Source organism: Panthera uncia, chromosome B4, assembly GCF_023721935.1.
Source record: "Panthera uncia isolate 11264 chromosome B4, Puncia_PCG_1.0, whole genome shotgun sequence".
Classification (NCBI taxonomy): Eukaryota; Metazoa; Chordata; class Mammalia; order Carnivora; family Felidae; genus Panthera; species Panthera uncia.
The window spans coordinates 52,416,512-52,438,510 of NC_064809.1; the positions used below are offsets into that span (position 1 = coordinate 52,416,512).

General features: G+C 34.7%; 1 protein-coding gene across 2 annotated transcripts in view; it reads left to right on the forward strand.

Moving 5' to 3' along the window:
* The window catches only part of SLCO1B3 (solute carrier organic anion transporter family member 1B3), a 74,154-nt gene that overhangs the window by 5,142 nt on the left and 47,013 nt on the right, over nucleotides 1-21,999 (forward strand). For both annotated transcript variants that reach the window (XM_049627130.1, XM_049627131.1), the window contains one exon: nucleotides 624-754. In XM_049627130.1, the coding sequence (XP_049483087.1) occupies nucleotides 668-754 (87 nt within the window). In that variant the 5' untranslated portion in view covers nucleotides 624-667. The remainder of the gene's footprint in view (nucleotides 1-623; nucleotides 755-21,999) is intronic.

Sequence of the window (21,999 nt, forward strand, 5' to 3'; positions counted from 1 at the left end):
TTCAAAAGTAAATGAACAAAATAAAAATAAAGTAGGGTTGTGATAGTGGTAAGGTCAAGCATGGCCAGAGTTTCTCTGAGAGGTACTCTTTAACAAGTCCAAACTCGACCTGCATTTCATACCTGGTTCCTGAGGTATCTCTTCCATGAAACCTTCTTAGGTCACTCTAATTACAATTCCTTACATTATTTTTCTGTCTACCCATTTTGACTGTCTATGTACAAGGCACGGTTTGACCCTTTGTAAAACTATAAAGATGAATTAAATATATATTTGCCTACCTAAATTTTATAATGGAGATATGTGAAACATTTAAATTTTTCTTTCAGTACTTTAAATTTTTGATCTCATCTAGTATATGATCTATACTATTCATTTGTTGTTTCAAATTATTTTCAGAAATTTATCTTCCCAATCAAATTATAATCCCTGGAAATTAGGACTCTGTGTGTGCATGTGTTTCCCCCTTCCTTTGGTGTTTAGCATTTGCCTAGTGCTCTGGACATTGAAGACCCTGAATGAGTATTAGTTGGTTTATCTATTGATTAATGTTAGCCTTACAGCATATTTCTGAATTATATATTGTCGAAGTGAAATAAGTTATCCTTTTTCTCCCTGAATAGGTGGTCGTTTCAAACCAAGCATCAACCACAATTGAAAACACTCAATGATGGACCCAAATCAACTTTTGAAAAAGACAGCAGAGACAACACCATCAGAGAAAAGGGAAACTAGATGCTGCAATGGATTCAAGGTAGAAAGAATTTCATGTTTCCAAATTAAAACAAGTGAAGGGGGAATTCTAAAAAAAAACAAACACAGCCAGTTTTTGAAAAGAATATTTCATTTCATTTAGCATTTTTAATGAAAGCATACACTAAAATATTAATAGAATGATCTATATCATGATTTAAATGAGTCTTTAAATCTGAAAAAAAGGAATTTCTTAGTGATACTACCACTGGCTAAGAGTTTGTTAATGTTAAAAATTTAGAAGTCTTTTGATTTAGAAATCTTCTCTGGTACTTGATGGACCAAAAGATATTTATAGATGTCATTAAAATAAGTCACTATATAATGAATAATATATAAATATATTCTTAGAATTGACTTATAAGCAATGGATTATTTAGTCTTGTGAATCACTTTGTGGTCTTGACCTATTAATTTTTTTTTTCTTTTAGAGAAAGGCATTTTTCATTCTAATAATTTAAATAACAGAGTATGGTGGAAAAGAGATTTGTAGTAATAATCGAAAGACGTCCAAACACCTAGTTACTAACTACTAACTTAGGACAGCCATTTAATTTTTTCACATGCAAGTTAGTGAAAATAATAATCTTGTGTTTTGATTTTGTCTTGAAACTATGAGACATTAAATGGTAGACTGTATTGGGATTTTCATAGAATAAAGTACTCCCTGAGCACAGTGTTGAAGAAACAAAGATTGAGGAAAATTGAGAAGTTTGCCTAAATTCATCTAGCTTTTAAATCAAAAACCTTTAAACCCACGTCAAAGCCTTTAAACTCCTGTAGAGAAGTTTTGAAGAAATAAAAAAAAGATAATAATAATCATGGCTGCCTTTTATCAATATTTTGAATTTTTTTTTGTTTTTTGTTTTTTTGTTTTTTTTTTACTCACAGATGTAGTCTTAATTGCTGAATAAGGACTACAGAAGTCAGACTCAATTGCAATAATGTTATGTAAGGCCCCTTTTAAATTTGTCCAGAGAACATGTTTTGTTTGTTTTCAGATATCACTGATAAAGTCTGTTCTGATGAAATATTTGAACAGCAGTCACAGGTAAAAGGTAGTGGTAAATGTAAGTCTAAGGGTAATATGGTGTGCTGGGCTGTTTCTGCTTCTTTTTATTTATTTTTATTTTTATTTTTTAATATGAAATTTATTGTCAAATTGGTTTCCATACACCACCAGTGCTCATCCCAACAGGTGCCCTCCTCAATACCCATTACCCACCCTACTCTCCCTCCCACCCCCCATCAACCCTCGGTTTGTTCTTAGTATTTAAGAGTCTCTTATGGTTTGGCTCCCCCTTCTCTAACCTTTTTTTTGTTTGTTTGTTTTTCCCCTCCCCGATGATCTCCTGTTAAGTTTCTCAGTATCCACATAAGAGTGAAGACATATGGTATCTCTCTTTCTTTGTATGTCTTATTTCACTGAGCATAACACTCTCCAGTTCTATCCACATTGCTACAAAAGGCCATATTTCATTCTTTCTCATTGCCACATAGTACTCCATTGTGTATATAACCACAATTTCTTTATCAATTCATCAGTTGATGGACATTTAGTCTCTTTCTGTAATTTGTCTATTGTTGAAAGTGCTGCCATAAACATTGGGGTACAAGTGCCCCTATGCATCAGCACTCCTGTATCCCTTGGGTAAATTCCTAGCAGTGCTACTGCTGGGTCATAGGGTAGTTCTATTTTTAATTTTTTGAGGAACCTCCACACTGTTTTCCAGGGCGGCTGCACCAGTTTGAATTCCCACAAACAGCGCAAGAGAGTTCCCATTTCTCCACATCCTCTCCACCATCTATAGTCTCCTGATTTGTTCATTTTAGCCACTCTGACTGGTGTGAGGTGGTATCTGAGTGTGGTTTTGATTTGTATTTCCCTGATGAGAAGCTATGTTGAGCATCTTTTCATGTGCCTGTTGGCCATCCGGATGTCTTCTTTAGAACTGTCTATTCATGTTTTCTGCCCATTTCTTCACTAGATTATTTGTTTTTTGGGTGTGGAGTTTGGTGAGCTCTTTATAGATTTTGGATACTAGCCCTTTGTCCGATATGTCATTTGCAAAATCTTTTCCCATTCCGTTGGTTGCCTTTTAGTTTTGTTGATTATTTCCTTTGCAGTGCAGAAGCTTTTTATCTTGATGAGGTCCCAATAGTTCATTTTTGCTTTTAATTCCCTTGCCTTTGGGAATGTGTCAAGTAAGAAATTGCTACGGCTGAGGTCAGAGAGGTGTTTTCCTGCTTTCTCCTCTAGGGTTGATGGTTTCCTGTCTCACATTCAGGTCTTTTATCCATTTTGAGTTTATTTTTGTGAATGGTGTGAGAAAGTGGTCTAGTTTCATTCTTCTGCATGTTGCTGTCCAGTTCTCCCAGCACCATTTGTTAAAGTATGTTGAAAACTATAGAAAGCTTATGAAGGAAATTGAAGAAGATATAAAGAAATGGAAAAACATTCTATGCTCATGGATTGGAAGAATAAATATTGTTAAAATGTCAATACTACCCAAAGCTATCTATACATGCAATGCAATCCCAATCAAAATTGCACCAGCATTCTTCTCGAAGCTAGAACAAGCAATCCTAAAATTTGTATGGAACCACAAAAGACACCAAATAGCCAAAGTAATTTTGAAGAAGAAGACCAAAGCAGGAGGCATCACAATCCCAGGCTTTAGCCTCTTCTACAAAGCTGTAATCATCAAGAGAGCATGGTATTGGCACAAAAACAGACACATAGACCAATGGAATAGAATAGAGACTTCAGAATTAGACCCAGAAAAGTATGGCCAACTAATCTTTGACAAAGCAGGAAAGGATATCCAATGGAAAAAAAAAAAACAAAAACAATCTCTCTGCTTCTTTTTAACATTAAGGGTTACAGTAATTTCATTTGCATATGCATAGTAAAGTGACAACAATCTGGCTGAAACAATTAAAATTGCTAGAACAGTCCCTTGCAGCATATTTGGAGAGAAGCTAGAAGTTAGAAAGTTTGTGTGTATAATGTATATTAATTGCAGTCTAATAATCTAGACCAGAGAGCAATAACAATAGAAGTTAACATTTATTGAGCACATATTATATGCCAGACACTGTTCTAGTGTTATATTTCTTTTAGTAGGTTTATTCCTTACCAAAATTCCATCAGCCAGATGCTATTATCTCTCTTTTACAGATGAAAAAACTTAGATTCAGAGAGGGCAAATGAATACTTCTCAGTCCCAAAGCGGGTAAGTGGTGGAGCCACTGTCTGAACTTAGGCAGTCTGATTCCAAATCCCATGCTCCCAATTCTATTCCACATTTCTGAAGTAACTATAGCTTTCCATAATATTAGACCCCTTACGATGTTCTGGTAGGTAGGGATTTATAAGTAGGCTATTTAATCATCTTCCTCATTTTATATTTTCAAATAGTCACTTTCAGACCAACTATTTTCAGTATCAGGCAACCATAGGATTCTTACACTTGTTTATGTGCATGGGCACACACATTTACACATGTTATTATTGGCATGTATATACAAACTCAGAGATGTATAAAAGTGCAAATAGATAATAGGTTTTTAAAAATAAAAACAACATAATTTGATTCTTTCATCCCCCTTTTCCTCAATTTTTGGACTAAACCAACCACATCATGTATATTTTCATCATATATATATATATATATATATATATATATATATATATTATTCATCTTTACACTTGATATTTCTGTGTTTCAGATTTCTTATACTTTTATGTTACAATAAAATTTCAAGACAAGAAAATAGTAATGTATCATCACCAAAACCCATATATAATAGGACAAAAGTAAAGGTCCCCCCTCTTTGCCTTCATTCCTACTCACCCTCCAAAAATAACCAGAATAACCATCCCTTATGTAATCATCAGTGGCATTCATATCCTGTGTTTCCTCTGACTCACTTTTCACATTAGCCTTTAGCCTTATTAGCCTTTTTGCTATTTATCAAAAATGCTGAGCAAACTTCTGACTTGGAGAAGTTTGCACTTGTTTTCCCATCTGAACGTTCTATTTCCAGATACCTTGCTCCTTCATTTTATTCACATTTCTGTTTAAACATTACCTCATCCTTGACCATCCTGTATAAAATACCCTTAGTTATTCATGATACTTTGATAAGATTTATTTTTTTCAAAGCATTATCACCACCTGACACTGACACACAAACACACACATGTATATGTGTGTGTGCATACATATGTCCTTAATGGCTCAAAAAATAAATGTGTTAGAGTTCTCTCATAATCTTAAAGTCCTGACGTTCAGAAGTCTGAAATGAGTCACAATGTACTAAAATCAAGGTGTTAGCAGGGCTGTGTTCCTTTCTGGAGTCTCTAGGGGGAAAAGCCATTTCCTTGCCTTTTCCAGCTTCTAGACGCTGCCCAAAGTTTGTGGCTAGGCTCTCTTTCATTTGGAAAGCTCATGGCCAGTCAAGTAATTCTCACACTGCATCACGTGAACACTGACTGTTAGGCCTCCCTCTTCCACATTTAAAAGACCCTTGTGATCCCATTGGGTTAACCAGGATAATTTAGGTTAATCTCTTTAAGGTCATCTGATTAACAAGTTTAATTACATTTGCAACCTTAATACCATGTTACATAATATATTCATAGATAGGCAGAATAACAGCCCTCAAAGAAAGATGTCTAGGTTCTAATCTCCAAAACTTGTGAAAAAAAATATATAGTTTGTGTATGTACTTATATATTTATATTTATATGTGTGTGTGTGTGTGTGTGTGTGTGTGTGTATGCACTGTTTGTATATTATATATGTTTAATATACTTATATATTTAATATATTTATATATTTAGCTTTGGTACATTGTATGTTTCTAGTAATTTATTCATATCCTTTAAGTTACCCAGTTTGTTGGTGTATACGTTTTCATATTAGTTTCTAATGATCCTTTTTATTTCTATGGCATCAATTATAATGGATTTTTTTATCATTTCTGATTTTAATTATTTGAGTGTGCTTTTTTCCTTAATCTAAGGGTTTGTCAATTTTTTACTCTTTTAAAATAACCAACTTACTGATTTTTCCTATGGTTTTCTTATTTATTATTTCTGTTCTACCTTTTGTTATTTCCATCCTTCTGCTAACTTTGGTCTTAGTTTGTTCTTTTTCTAGCTCATTGACATGTGAAGTTAGATGGTTTATTTGAGGTCTTTCCTCCTTCTTTTAACTTGGGTGCTTATCACTATGAACGTCTCTCAATACTACTTTTGCTGCATTCCATAATTTTTGGTACATTGTGTTTTCATTTTTGTTTGTTTTGAGGTATTTTCAATTTTTTGTTTGAATTCTTCTTTGACCCATTTTTATTTGAGAACGTGTTGTTGAATTTCACATATTTGTGAATTTTCCAATTTCCTTTCTGCTGTCGATTTCTAGCTTTATTCTATTGTGGGGGGAAAAGATACTCTATATGTTTTCAATCTTTAATTTGTTAAGGATTTTTATGACCTAACATGTGATATATCTTGGAAAAAGATATGTGTACACTTAACACAAATGTATATTTTGTTGTTGTTAGGTAGAATGTCCTATATATGTTGTTCAGGTTCATTTGGTTTATGGTATCATTCAAGTTCTCCATTTCTTTACTGATCTTCTATCCAGATGTTCTATCCATTATCTAAAATGAGGTATTAAAGGCTCCTACTATTACTGTATTGCCATATATTTTCCTGCTGTATTGTACATATTTCTGTTCTGTTTTGTCAATGTTTGCTTTATATATTTAGGCATTCTGATGTTGGAGATATATATATATGTGTGTGTGTGTGTGTGTGTGTGTGTATTATATATAATAATAATATATATATATATATATATATATATATAATATGTCTTCCTGGTCATTTGACACCTTTATCATTATATAATGTCTTTTTGTGCTTCTTGTGACATTTTTATTTAAATTCTATTTTGCCTGACATCAATGCAACCATTCCTGTTCTCCTTTGGTTACCAATTGTGTGAAATCGCTTCTTCCATCACTTCACTTTCAGCCTATATGTGTCCTTAAATCTAAAGTGAGTTTCTTGTAAACAGGGCAGAGTGGAGTCTTGTTTCTCTTTTTTATACACTCAGCCACTTTATGTCTTTTGTTTGGGGAGTTTAATCCATTTACATTTAAAGTAATTATTGATAGAAATGATTTACTATTGCTAAAGTATTGTTTTCTGTTAGTCTTATACAAGTATACGTCAGAGATATTTAGGCTTTGGTTCCAGACCACCCCAATAAAGCAACAATCACAGTAAAGGGAGCCAAGTGATTTTTTTGGTTTCTTAGTGCACACAATTTAGGTTTACACTACAATGTAGTTTAAGTGTGCAATAGCGTTATGTCAAAAAAACACAACAATAATGTACATACCTTAACTAAAAAAATACTTTATTGCTAAAAAATGTTAACCAGAAATTTATAATCTTTTTGCTGGTGGAGGGTCTTGCCCCAAAGTTCATGGCTGTTGAAAGATCAGGGTGGTAGTTACTAAAGGTTGGGACAGCTATGGCAATTCCTTTTTTAAAAATGCTCATTTATTTATTTTGGGAGAGAGAGAGAGAGAAAGTGACTGAGAGAGAATGAGCAGGGGGAGGGGCAGGGAAAGAGGGGCGGTGGGGAGAGAGAATCCCAACCAGGCTCTGTGCTGACAGCCCCAGTAGGGTTCGAACTCACGAACTGTGGGATCATGACCTGAGCTGAAATCAAGAGTCAGATGCTTAACTGAGTGAGCCACCCAGGTGCCCCGTGCTGTGGCAACTTCTTAAAATAAGACACAGCAAAGTTTGCTACATTGATTGACTCTTCCTTTTGCAATTTCTCTGCAGCATGAAATGTTGTTTGATAGCATTTCACCCACAGTAGAACTTATTTTAGAATCGGAGTTAATCCTCTCAAACCCTATTCCTGCTTTATCAGCTAAGTTGATGTAATATTCTAAATTGTTCATTGTCATTTCAACAATCTTCATAGCATCTTCACCAGGAGTAGATTCCATCTAAAGAAACTAACTTTCTTTGTTTATCCACAAGAAGCAACTCCTCTTCCATTAAAGTTTGATCAGGAGATTACAACAATTCAGTCAAACCTTCAGGCTCCACTTCCAAGTCCAGTTCTCTTGCTATTTCTACTACATCTGCAATTACTTTCTCCTGAAGTCTTAAACCCTCAAAGTCATCCAAGATGGTTGAAATCAACTTTATCTATACTCCTGTTAATATTGATATTTTGACTCCTTCCCATGAATCATGAGTATTTCTAATGGCATCAGAATGGTGAATCCTTTCCAGAGGTTTTCAATTAACTTTGCCTAGATCCATCAAAAGAATGACTATCTATAGCTGCTCTAGCCTTATGAAATGTATTTGGTAAATAGTAAGACTTGAAAGTAGAAATTACTCCTTGATCCATGGGCTGCAGAATGGATGCTGTGTTAACAGGCTTGAAACAACGTTACAATAATAATATCAAAGGTCACTGATCACAGATCACCTTATTAAATATAATAATAATGAAAAAAAGTTTGAAATATTGCAAGAATTATCCAAATGTGACACAGAAACATGAAGTGAGAAAATGCTGATGGAAAAATGATGCTAATAAACTTGCTTGCCACAAACCTTCCATTTGTAAAATGCACAACACCTGCAAAGCACAATGAAGTGAAAGCTCAATATAATGAGGTATGCCTATAGTTCTTTTATCTGTTTTTTTTCAGTCTTGTCTTTCCTTGTGTTTTGTTATTTTTTAAAATTGATATGCTTTGATTCCTTTCTCTCTCTCTCTTTTTTAAAAGTTCATTTGTTTTGAGAGCATGCACAAGTGGGGGAGGGTCAAAGAGAAAGGGAAAGAGGGAGAATCTTCCACACTAGCAGTGCAGAACCCAACATGGGTCTCAAACCCAAGAACCGTGAGATCGTGACCTGAGCTGAAATCGGGAGTAGGACACTTAATTGACTGAGCCACCCAGGTGCCCCTCTCTTTTTCTTTTGTGTAAATTCTATAGGAAGTGTGTGTGTGTGTGTGTGTGTGTGTGTGTGTGTGGTTAAATTGGTGTTTACATAAAATAGTTATACCATTATGTTAAACTGATAACAACTTATGTTTAATAGCACACAAAAACTCAACATTTTAACTCCCTCACCTACTTTATGCTATTGTTGTCACATTTTGCATCTATTTATATTGTGTACCTTTTAAATATTTTAGTTACAGTTATTTAAAAATATTTTTGTCTCTTAACTTCTATATTAGAATTATCAGTGAATTTATTCACCACTATTATAGTAATACGGTGTTCTGTATTTGTTAATGTACATACCTTATTGACAGTTTCATATTTTCTTATGCTATCCTGTTGCTACTTCGCATAATTTAATTTCAACTAAAAGAATTCTCTTGAGCATTTCTTGTAAGGGAGGTCTAGTCTTGATAAACTCCTTCAGTTTTTGTCTGGGAAAGTCTTTATCTCTCCTGCACTTTTGAAGGACAGTTTTGCCAGGTATAGTATTCTTAGTTGGCAGGGTTGTTTTTTTTTTCTTTCTGCACTTTAAACATTTTGTCCCATTCCCGCTGGCCTTCAAGGTCCTCATAAAATCTGGTATTCATCTTTTTGGGGTTCCCTTGTATGTAACAAGTTGCTTTTCTCTTGATTCTTTAAAAATTCTCTCTTTACTTTTGACTTTTGACAACTTGATTATCATGTGTCTTGGTGTGAATTTCTTTGAAATTAACTTATTTGTGTTTTTTGGCCTTCCTAAATCTGGATGTTATGTCCTTCCCCAGTTTGGGAAGTTTTTTATTATTTCTTTGAATAAGCTTTCTGGTCTTTTTTCTCTCTCTTCTCCTTCTGAGGCTTTCATACATGTATATTGTTCTGCTTGATGGTGCCCTCTAAGTCTCTTAAGCTTTCTTTGCTCCTTTTCATTCTTTTCTATTTTTATTTTTCGGACTGAATTGCTTCCAAAGACCTATCTTCAAGTTTGCTGATCCTTTCTTCTGCTTGATCTAGTCTTATACTGAATCCTTGTCATGAATATTTTAGTTTGGTTAGTGTATTCTTCAGCTTTATGATTTCTGTTTGACATTTTATTATAGTTTCTATCTCCAAGAATGTTGAAATTCTCACTTTGCTCATACATTGTTTTCTTGACCTCAGTGAGCATCTTCATGAGTCATTTGCATTCACTGTCATTAAATGATCAAACTCTATTTCATTTTGGTCAGTTTCTGGAGATTTATCTTACTCCTTTGTTTGGAACATTTTTGCTGGATTCTTCATTTTCATTGATTCTCTGTGTTGACTGTATATTAGACAAAGCAGTCATATCTCCTAGTCTTCACATACTGGCTTCACAAAGATAAGACCCCCACTAATAAGCTCAGCCAGTTTCTGGGGTCCTCTACCAATTTTACCTTTGAGAAGCTGAGAACTGGGGATTTGTTCTTACATGCTTACACTGTGCTGAGCAGGGAAGAGGATCTATTGTGTCTACCAGTCCTTACTGCTATCTCTGTTCTCCCCCACAGTGGCTAGACTATTCTGGATCTATCAGAGCTCTAAGACTGGTAACACAGAAGCCAGTCCTCTAGAAAAAAAAAAAAAACCCTTGGAAAAAAATGGAATGCTGAATGTATAAGTCAACTTTCTTCCTCCCCTGGGAGAGGCTCGGGGCTAGGGATCTCATCCTGATCATATGGTGCTATGTCAGTGCAGGGACTCTGGTGAGAAGGTATCCTAAATTTCCCAACCAGCTTCTGTGAATCTGGTTTCACATTCTCCATGTGTGCAGAAGCTGTTCAATTTGTTTCTGGATTTCTCACAAAGGGAATTTTTCTGTGAAAATCTACTTCACTATCTTGCTGATGTACCCCCTTATTGATTTTTGTTTATATGTTTGGGAGCTATGAAGTACATTATTTTTTAACTGTTTCTCCTCCTCACTCCTCCTTCTCCTTCTTTTCCTCCTTCTCCTCCTCCTCCTCCTCATCATCATTCTTTTTTCTATTTAGAGAGAGCATAAGCAAGGGAGAGGGGCAGAGAGAGAGAGAGAGAGAGAGAGAGAGAGGATCTTAAGCAGGTATTATGCTCAGCATGGAGCCCAACAGGGGGCTTGATCCCATGACCTTGGGATCATGACCTGAGCTCAAACCAAGAGTCAGATGCTCAACTGACTGAGCCAGCCAGGCACCCCTTAACTGTTTTATCTTCTAAGTAGATATATACCTATATCAATATATAGAAACCTCCTCTATCCCTGATAATGTTTCTTTAAGTCTACTTTGGCTAATATTATTATGGCTAAGAGAGTTTTTATTTAGTAACTGTGCCTTCTCTCTCTTTACTATGATCGGAATTTCCTCATGATTTAGGGGCATCTTTTATAAAAAGGGTACAGTTGGATATTGTTTTTAAAAAGCAAAACTAAAATATTTGTGTCCATTTACATGTATTGTATATGTTGATATATTTGGAATGTTTATATTAGCTTATTATACCAATTTATCCTAATTTATATGCTCCTTTTAATGTTTTCTTATACTTTTTAATTGATATATTATCTTTTTCCATAACAATGCAAACCCAAAGGTATGTTCCCTATCCTTTGATGTGTCTTCTTATCCTCTATCATACTGATACTCTTTGGATCTTAAATCTAAAATTTTAATTTTTAGATATCATAACTATTTTTCCTCCTTTCCTATTTTTGGTCTTATTTTTCTAAATACAATAACAAAATTTACCATGTAAATTTATCCACCTTATTTTACAAATTCATGCATCATCTCCTGGTTCTGGTTCTCCTTTTATTTAAGGAAATCTTCCCAAATTTTTTTCTTTTTTATAATGTTTATTTATTTTTGAAAGAGAGACAGAGTGAATGGGGGAGGGAGAGAGAGAGAGAGGCATAGAATCGGAAGCAGGCTTCAAGCTCTGAGCTGTCAGCACAGAACCTGATGTGGGGCTCAAACTCATGAACTCTGAGATCATGACCTGAGTTGAAGTTGATGCTTAACTAACCAACCCACCCAGGCACCTCTTTCCATACTGTTTCCAATGTGGGTCTGTATGTGCCAAATGTTTTGAAAACTTATATGCTTAAGAACATATATCTTTATAGTTGATTGGCCATTTGGACAAATGTAAAATTCTAGGTTCAGTGTTCTTTTATTCCAGTACTTAAAAAGTATTATTCTTTGCATCTGTTTTGTGGTTTTGGGTTTTTTTATTTGTTTATTTGTTTTTGTACCCACTCTTGCTATTTAAAAGCGATGTGCTATCTCTCCTGGAAGACGTCAAATTTTTCTTTACTGTTAATATTCTTAAATTTCAATCCACTGTGCCTAGTTTTCTCATATACATGCATGGGTTCTTCCTTATCACCCTTTTTGGATATTCTATTGTCCCTTTCAACCTAAAGTTTTTCATCTTTGCTGAATATTGGTAAAGTTAAATTGTTTCTTTAAATATTCCTCCTCTCCTCTGTATTCCTTTTCCCTTTTAAGGCATTTATTATTTAGTTAAGTTCTTTATGAATGAGATCCTCAATTTGGTTTTCCAAATCATCCTTTCTTATTTTTATCTCAAATATTATTTTTAAAGTATTATACTTTCCATATATCATCTTTTCCACTTATTCTTTTTGTTATTTTATTTTGCCTTCATTTTGCTAATATTTTTCCTCATCCATTTTGTGTATTTATTATGCTTGCTTTAAACTCCTTTGACGTATCTTCTAAAAACATCTACTACTTATGTCTACATCCCAGGTATTTTTTTTTCTTTTCTTACTTTTGAAGAGCTTTATCTTCCTTACATTCTCACTATTTTGTCCTAAGGTCATATGTCTCTGGTTTTGATGGTTACCCTTTTTAAATTATTTTTTTCTTTTAATTTTATAATGTTCATTTATTCATTTTGAGAGAGAGAGAGACAGCATGAGCAGGAGAGGGGCAGAAAGAAGGGGGGTGGCAAAGAGAGAGGGAGAGAGAACATATCAAGCAGGCTCCTTGCTGTCAGCACAGAGTCCAATATGGGGCTTGATCTTACAAACAGCGAGATGATGACCTGAGCCAAAATCAAGAGTCGATTGCTTAACCAAATGAGCCACCCAAGGGTCCTGGTGATTACCTCTTTTTGATAATGCAACAGCAGGGAGACTAAACAACAGACCCTTGCTGATGTCAACCCCAACAGCTCAAGAAGAAGGGAGGGAGATAAACCTTAGGGTGAAGAACAGTAGTCACTAGTAAACACATGTTACTTTACTTTTCCAAATTCCTCTGACAATGCTCTTTCAGTCTTCTAAGAAGAAACCGGTCTAGGAATTTTGAGGGAGATATCCACGGAAGAAAATACCTGAGATTAGTCAGGCTTACCTCCTTTGCTTAGCTCCTCTGTTGGTCAGGACTTTTGAGAGACCCTGATTTTACTGTGGGGGGCACTTACTACTGAGGTATGGTCAATAATTACCATTCCCTGCATTGAGGTGGAAGACATTGACTTCCAAGGCTGCCCTGGGTCATACAACTATATTGAATGCAGCCAAAAAAAATGTAATCGCTGTGTATTATATAATAGGTTGAGTAATTGCTGAGCAGGGAAACTAAGATCAAGACCAAGTCCAAAGTACAAAAGTGAAGTTGAAGATAAACTTGCAAAGATTTCAGAGCAGAGGCCTTTAGTTGCTAGGAGGTTTCTCTTAATTCTTTTTAAAGGGAAGTGCCAGTAAATGATTAAGGAATTATGTCAAAGTCTGCCATTTTGAAACTCTAGTACATATTAAAACACTAAAACATTAAAGACATAATTTATGACACTTTTTTTGAAGTTCACCTTTTAATAAAGCATTTTAAAATTTGTAAGCAATTAAAGGTAATCACATAATCAATGCCAAGATAGCACAAAAACTAGGGATTATGACAGTGAATACATAAAACTGACTGAAATGAATTGAGTAAGAAAGATGGAAATGCACGGAAATAAAAATGACAATCTGTAAGGCACCTGGGTGGCTCAGCTGGTTAAGCATCCGATTCTTGATTTCAGCTCAGGTTATGATCTCATGGTTTCTAGGATTGAGCCCCGAGTTAGGCTCTGCACTGACAGCACAGAGCCAGCTTGGAATTCTCTCTCACCCTTTTGCTCTGCTTTTCTCTCACTTACATGCTTTCTCTCTCTCAAAATAAATAAATGAACTTAAAAAATATTTTAGGGGCACCTGAGTAGCTCAGTCAGTTAAGTGGCTGACTCTTGATTTTGGCTCAGGTCATCTACTCATGGTTTGTGAGATTGAGCCCCACACTGGGCTCTGAGATGACAGCACGGAACCTGCTTGGTATTCTCTCTTTCCCCCTCTCTCTGCCTCTTCCCCACTCACATGCTCTCCCTCCCTCTCTCGCTCTCTCCCTCTCTCTCTCTCTTCCTCTCTCTCTCAAAATAAATAAATAAATTTAAAAAGTTTTTTTAAATGACAAACTGTAAAAACTGCAAGTGGAATTAACTGTAAGATGTTTATTTAGCCAAAGTGACTGCTAATGAGAATATAGTTGCTCACAACTAGTTAGTAATAGACAAAAAGGAAATTTCAAAAAATTAAAAAGTCTCAGTATGTTAAAATTATATAAAGCAATATTAAATAAAAGAAATGTAGATTTAAAAAGACAAAGACCAGGGCACCTGGGTGGCTCTCAGTCGGTTAAGCATCCAACTTCGGCTCAGGTCATGATCTAATGGTCTGTGAGTTCGAGCCCCGCATCGGGCTCTGTGCTGACAGCTCAGAGCCTGCAGCCAGCTTCAGATCCTGTGTCTCCCTCTCTCTCTGACCCTCCCTCATTCATGCTCTGTCTCTCTCTGTCTCAAAAATAAATAAACATGAAAAAAATAAAAAAAAAATAAGACACAGACCTTTTTTTTTTTTTTAAAGCATAAGGTTGATACTTAATACTGCTTAAATCTTTAGGTATGGGATGCACTGCCCAATTTATGCATCAGACAAGTGCTTTATACTTTTTTGGTCTATAATATACATCTTTCTAACTCAGTTATAGTATATCTTATAGAGCTTGTAGGCAGGGTCTTGACAGTCAACACTATTCCTATTCTTCTCCCACTGCCAAGAACAATTAATATAAACAGAGAGTGTGAATGGAGCGAAGTTTCAGAAACAGGTCTTATATTCATAAATAGAGAAAAAGGATAAATCAATAAAGGGCTTCCAAATTTCATACATGTTTGGTGTACTGACAAACGTTCACAAACATTTCCATGAATTCAGGAACATAATTTCCTTTCAAACTGAGAGTACTTCTATGAAATAAGTTAAAAGTTATATATTATTCTTGTATGTATGAGGCAACTGAAGTTCAGTGTAACATTTCCATCTTTGTTAGGTTATTAAGTGGGAAAAGGGGCATCTGGATCTAGACTTTGTCATTGCAAAGTAGATTTTGTTTTCTTGCATCACATGCACACCAAGTCCATGGATAGTTTTCTTCTTTTGCCAATAAGAAAACAATGCAAAGAGAAAGAGGTATAAGGAAAAAGAAGGGGGAAAATATGAGATATAGAATCCAGATATGAAATAAAATGAGGTGAAGAGAGAAAGAATGTATCTGAAGCCTAATTTTTCTGAAACACATCAGTATATTGTCCTCGAATCCTAATTGGAAATAGTGTATTAAATTTATAATATTTACATTCAATTCTAAATTAAATTAAAACTTATGGAAGTTGAGAGCTAACAACAAAGACGTTCACAAAGCATTCTAACTAGAAATTCTTTTGCACAGCATGAAGATGAGAGAAAAATAAATTTATTTCACTAAAGCAAATAGCATAATAATTTTACATTATAAATATTTTTGAATTAAGATTAATTTAAAAGCTGTATACCTTGACCTTAAAAGGCAGGAAAAACATTAGATGTAGTTTTCAAGAGATAACTAAAAACAAAAAAAATCAAATAATAATTTGTAGATTTCAACCATGAAAATTTTGGTTTTCAGTAAAACATGCTAAGAGTGCCTTATATCACCGTATTAACATGGAAAATAAACAAGTTTTGAAACATAAGAAATCTAAGAATAAAAATGAAAACATTGAAGGATTAAATTTCAACAAAGATTTAATGAGTGTATACAATCACCCTATTTTCCAATTTTCCACCCCTCCCCCCACCATCCCACCACCTACCTTCTCTGGATCTCTTTATAAGAATCTCCCCCTAACTTTTAGGTGACTGTGGTTAAACTAAACTCTTCTTTCTCATTCTTCAGATTAAAAGGACTATAGGTTTTCAAAAAGAGTTTTAGCTTTGAGGTACTGTGACCTCACCTCAAAGCCATAAGAATGAGAAACTAACCTTAACCATTTTCTTCTTCTAAGTATCATCTCCCATCCAGAATCTGACTGCTTTTGTTTGCCCTCCCCTGTGTTCCTCCAGGTGATTTTGTTTTCCCCTTTGACTTTATAATTGTTATTTGTTGGAGGATTAGGTTAGTGGGAATTTACTGAGGTCTTTTAGAAATGGAAATGGTTATACATATTTAAAAATCACCCTGGCTGCAGTGTGAAAAGAATAACAATGAGGAATGAGAAATACTGCTTAGAAAAGGTGGTAATCTGGGTGAAAGATGATGGTCATTTAAGTAGAAATATAAAGTGAAGTATGTTGAAAAGAGATATTTATAAGGTTACGTTTTTAGCTTTGGGATATTGATTGGAGGTAATCAATAAGAGAGTAGCTCTGGCCTGGGCAGCAGGTTGAATGTGGTGATCCAGGAAAAGGAGGTGAAAAATGAGGAAGAAGACAGTGAGATCTGTGCATAACAATGAAGAGCCTGAATGGAGTTCAAATGTAGGCACTTTGGAAAAGCAATCTAAAACTCAGCAAAAGCAATCTTGGCTCAAGATATAGATTTGGTAATCATCAGCATCTAGGTGGTAACAAAAACAATGGCAATTGTGGAGCTTTCCTAGAAAGAGTATGTGGAGTTAAAAAAAAAAGAGAGAGCCTGAAACAAAACCCTGAAAAAACAAATTGAAAAGTGAGAATAATATAGCCTGCTAAGGATACTTGAGAAGTGATGCAAAAAATAAGATTTGATTTATGCAAATGTAAACAACTCTCACTTTGTAGTGGAAAGGACAGGAATATTTTTAAAAAGGGTATGAGATTTTTTAATGGAATTGATGAAGTTTTGGGGTGATGGTGGGTGGGGTGGTCTGGAGCCCAGAGACAAGAAAGAATTCTTGAAGACACCTTTGGTGCAAAAAGGTCATTTTATTAAAACACGGGAAAAGGCCCTGTGGGCAAGAAGAACTGCGCTGGGGTAGTGACAGGTAACTCATTATATACCCTCAGTTTGGGAGGGGGTTAGGGGTAAAGTAAGTCTCTAAGATATTTTGGAAGCAAGGTTTCCAGGACCTTGAGGGGCTAGGTGTTGCTAGGAAAATGCCATTTATTACCTTTTAATAAAACGTCAATCATGAGACCCTTCAGATGTATATCAAGGGGTCGTAAGTTTGGAGTATGATTGCCAGCACATACCTTGGGACAGTAGAGATACAGGAAGTAGACTTACAAGATACTCAAGGTTGGGATAATGTTAAACTAAGATTCTCTTTTGCCCCTACCAAAGTGTCATCCTTGAAGCAGCTGAGATCCTAGAGGGAGGTCATTCTGAGGGTTTCAAGGACTTGTCATTGGGTTATAGGCAGTAAGGGAATTTAATCTTTTCATTTTTCTTAGTTTTCCACATTACTATGGCAAGCACTTAAACCCCTTTCCTTTGTTTTTGGGTAGCCAGAAGTGTCCGAGGAATATCACACACATTCCACCTGGGGGAGGGTGGTAATGTTAGCCTATGTTTTGCCCTCAGCTTGCCGCAGCGTCCCTCATCAGAATAAACTTGAAAATGGATTATATAGCTATTCCCTAGTAAATCTGCAAAGGACCTCCAGACAAAACTCTCTCTTGAGCCCCAAACCTGCCAGATGTGTCTACTTGATGTATGTTTATTTTTAGGAATCTCAAACTTGATTTGTGACTTCATTGTTTTTAACCCCAAAACCTCTCTTTTTCTCATTCCAAATAGCAATAATAGTTATTTGCTCATAACTATTGCTCATAACATACAGTTATCCAAACTAGAAACCTAGAAAACAAGATCAGAAAACTCATTTTCTATTATTCCCACATCTTATTGATTCTCCTCTTAAACTCCAAAGTGTCTGTGATTTTTTGTTTCCTTCTTTCCAACTCATCTTTATTTTCTGAAATCAGCTTTCAAATAAATTTGTCGTAAGTACATATTCCACAGGGATATCAGAATTGGCCCTCTAAAATTTGATCTCCTTATGTTACATTTAAAAATACAATTTCATCTCCCAGTGTCTGTGTATTTCTATTTTTATGTTCCACCTAACCGATATTCTTTTTGTTTTTCAAATGATCTGTGTTCTTCCACTGCTCAGATTTTTCATGTGTTTCCTTTTTTGTTTTAAATGTGTTTCTTCTTCAATTTATAAGTTACTATTATCTCTTTTTTAAAAAATTAATGTTTGTTTATTTTTGAGAAAGAGAGAGAGCATGAGCAGGGGAGGGGCAGAAAGAGAGGGAGACACAGAATCTGAAGCAGACTCCAGACTCTGAGCTGTCAGCACAGAGCTCAATGCGGGGCTTATACCCATGAACTGCGAGATCATCACCTGAGCTGAAGTCCTACATTTAACTGACTGAACGACCCAGGCACCCCAGTTTCTATTATCTCTTAAAGACTTAGTTCACATGTCACCACACCTATAGAAACTTTAACCATTATAGACAGAATTAATCATCTTTTCTATGTATTCATAACATTATAAATTTATAGTACTCATTACATTATTATGCTGGAATTATTTATTGTTTTTGTCCCAGGAAATTACTACTTCATTTGGGACATTGATTTCATCTAGTTTTTTCTGCCCTTCTTACTCTGCACCTGTCTCAACTCCAAGATGTAGCAGAGTAATTGCTGTATTGGAGTTGCTCAATAAATGCTAAGTAAATGAATTGAGGTTCAGATGAGTTAGCAGAGTTAATCTTGGCTGTACTTGTAACCAATTGGAAACTTGGAACTGTCTTCATACTTCAGTTCCAGAACTCTTGCCAAAAAGCTAAAGGACTGACTTGCCATGATTGCAGGTAAATATCAACTTGATCTCTTATCTGCATGCCAGTTGTCTCTTTTTATCTGTGATACTTTAAATTCTATTTGATAATTGTGAACATTTATATCTCTATTTTGAAATCTTTCAATCTTAAATTCTCTACCTAATGGCACAGGTGTTTATATGTTTTTCACTCAAGATTTCAGCTTTCTTATTCCTTTTGATTTTTTTTTTAAGTTCTAAGAAAATCATCGTGTCATTCTTTCTCTGAACCTCAGTTCTGTGTTAGGAATAGGGTTAAAAATGCCCATCTTATAGGGTTATAGATTAAAAGAAAACCCAATTTGGGGCAACTGGGTGGCTCAGTTAAATGTCCAATTTTGGCTCAGGTCATCATCTCACCATTCATGAATTCAAGCCCTGTATCAAGCTCTGTGCAAACAGCTCAAAGCCTGGAGCCTACTTCGGATTTTGTGTCTCCCTGTCTCTCTGCCCCTCCCCTGTTTATGCTCTCTCGCTCGCTCTCGCTCTCACTCTGTCGAAAATAAATAAACATTAAAAAAATTTTAAAGCTCATTTATAAATCTATCTATATTAATTCATTTCATATCCTTCTAAAATCCCAGCTCGTTGGAGAGATTCTATGATGGCTATGTGTTTCCATCTATTACCTTTTTCTTATTTGTAAAAGGAATTTAGAATTATACTGTGAGATTTTTACTTTTTTAGGTCCCTCTCTTATCTTGAGCTAATTTTCCTTTTAAGATTGGAGACATGGACTATATAAAAGTTTTCTCTGAACTTTTAGAAATTCCTTCTTCTACAGGACAGAGTTTGTATTTAGTTATACTTACATATGCTTTAATGATATGTTCCATTACTTTTCTGAAATTTTCTTCTCTGATTTCACAAATGAGAGCTTGATGGTCAGCATTTAAATGAGAGTTCACTTTTGTATTTCTTAAATAATCAATAAATCATATTGTCAATATGCTCATTATTGATTCTGCAGTGCCTATAATAGTGTATGGCATGAAACTGTATTTAGCTAAATGATCATAAATCCTGTTTTGGTCTAAATGAACTTAAACCTAAAAACTGGTTGATGGTAGTTTGCAATGGTAATAAAAACACACTTGTGAGTGCTTTCTGTGTGGCTAGCACTTTCTGCAAGTCAAAAATTTTATGTATGTCTTTTCAATTAATCCTCATTGTTTATTATAATAAACATGTTGTAATAATTGCCATCTAAGAACTGAGGAAACCAAGAAATGAGAGGTTTCACTACATGTTGACCATGTACCAGATTTATAATCTGAATTGGAGGAATAATAATTTTTTCAACAACCCAAAAACATTTATTGAGTATTTGCTCATTATGTGTCAGGCATCTGAGTTTGATGGAGAGCCTGATGACATTTTTTCTATTTATTCATTAGAAGAGAGCTCTAACTTGAAGCTTTCCAGTTCTTCATAGCAGGCTAAGAATAATAAGGCAGAAGCCACCTCTTCCTCCCTCCAATTTTAATAAATAGTCTAAAAGGTATTAAAAGCAACTCATAACTGTGTTAGAAAACAAGAGATATATTCTGTAAATCAGAAACCATGAGGGTTTTCTGAAAGATAATTAGTAAAAAGAATTAGAAAAAAATCCTAGTCTAAGACTTGTGCAGGAGAAGAAAACTGAAAAGCATGGAAGTGGCTCCAAGGGTGCTTCAAGCCACAACACACTGGTGAGAGGTCCCAGGGAAAACTCACAGGTGGTTAGTTAGGGTATCCCACTCAATACATGAAAACATACATCTTTCCTTGTTTAACGTGCCTCTCTTTATCATCAACATACCCCCACTTAGTAGGTTACACATTTTAACTTTGGGTAATACGGACCTTTTAACAGTATCACATCTTGCAGTCTGCTAGCACAGATGTCCCATTTATTTGATCTTTGATTTCTTTAGCAATGTTTTGTAGTTGTCAGTGTACAAGGCTTTCACCATCTTTGTTAAGTGTATTCTTAAATATTTTATTACTTTGATGCTATCATAAATGGTATTCTTTTCTCAATTTTCTCTTCAGATTGATTATTTTCAGTGTATAGAAACACAACTGATTTTTGAGTGTTAATTTTTTATCCTGTATCTTTGTTGTACTTGCTTATTAGTGCTAATAGTTTTTTGTGTGTAGAATCTTTATAGATTCTTACATATAAGATCATGTCATCTGTGAGCAAATAGTAGTAACAGTATAAATTATATAAATTATAAATAAGTAGGAAGTATAATTATAAATAAATAATATAGTAAAAATATGATTTTACTTCTCCAGTTTATATGCCTTTAATTTTTTTTTTCTTGTCTGATTGGTCTGGCTAGACTTTCCAGTATGGCATTGAATAGTAGTGGCTAGAGTTGGCATTTTTGCCTTGTACCTAATCTCAGAGGAAAAGTTTTCAATATTTCCCCATTGAGTCTGTTAGATATGGGCTTTTTATATACAGCCTTCATTCTGTTGAGTTAGTTTGCTTCTATTCCTAGTTTGTTGAGTGCTTTTATCATAAGAGTGTTGAATTTTGTGAAATGCTTTTTCTGTATCTATTGAGATGATTGTGGTTTTATTCTTCATTTTGTTAATGTGATGTATTACATTGATTGATTTTCATATGTTGAGTCAGACTTGCATTCTAATTGTAAATTCCACTTGTTTATGATGTACGATCCTCTTAATGTGCTATTGGACACTGTTTACTAGTATTTTGTTGAGAATTTTTATATCAATATTCTTCAGGGATATTGGTCTGTAGTTTTCTTTCCTTGTGATGTCTTTGTCTGACATTGATATCAGGTAATGTGGCCTCATTTAATGAATTTGTGCCCTCTTCAATTCTTTGGAAGAATCTGAGAAGGATTAGCATTAATTCTTTAAATGTTTGGTAGAATTCTCCAGTGAAACTGTCCTGGGCTTTCTATGTTGGGAGGTTTTTAATTACAGCTTCAGTCTCATCACTAGATATAGGTCTGTTAAAGATTTTTTTTATTTATTCAT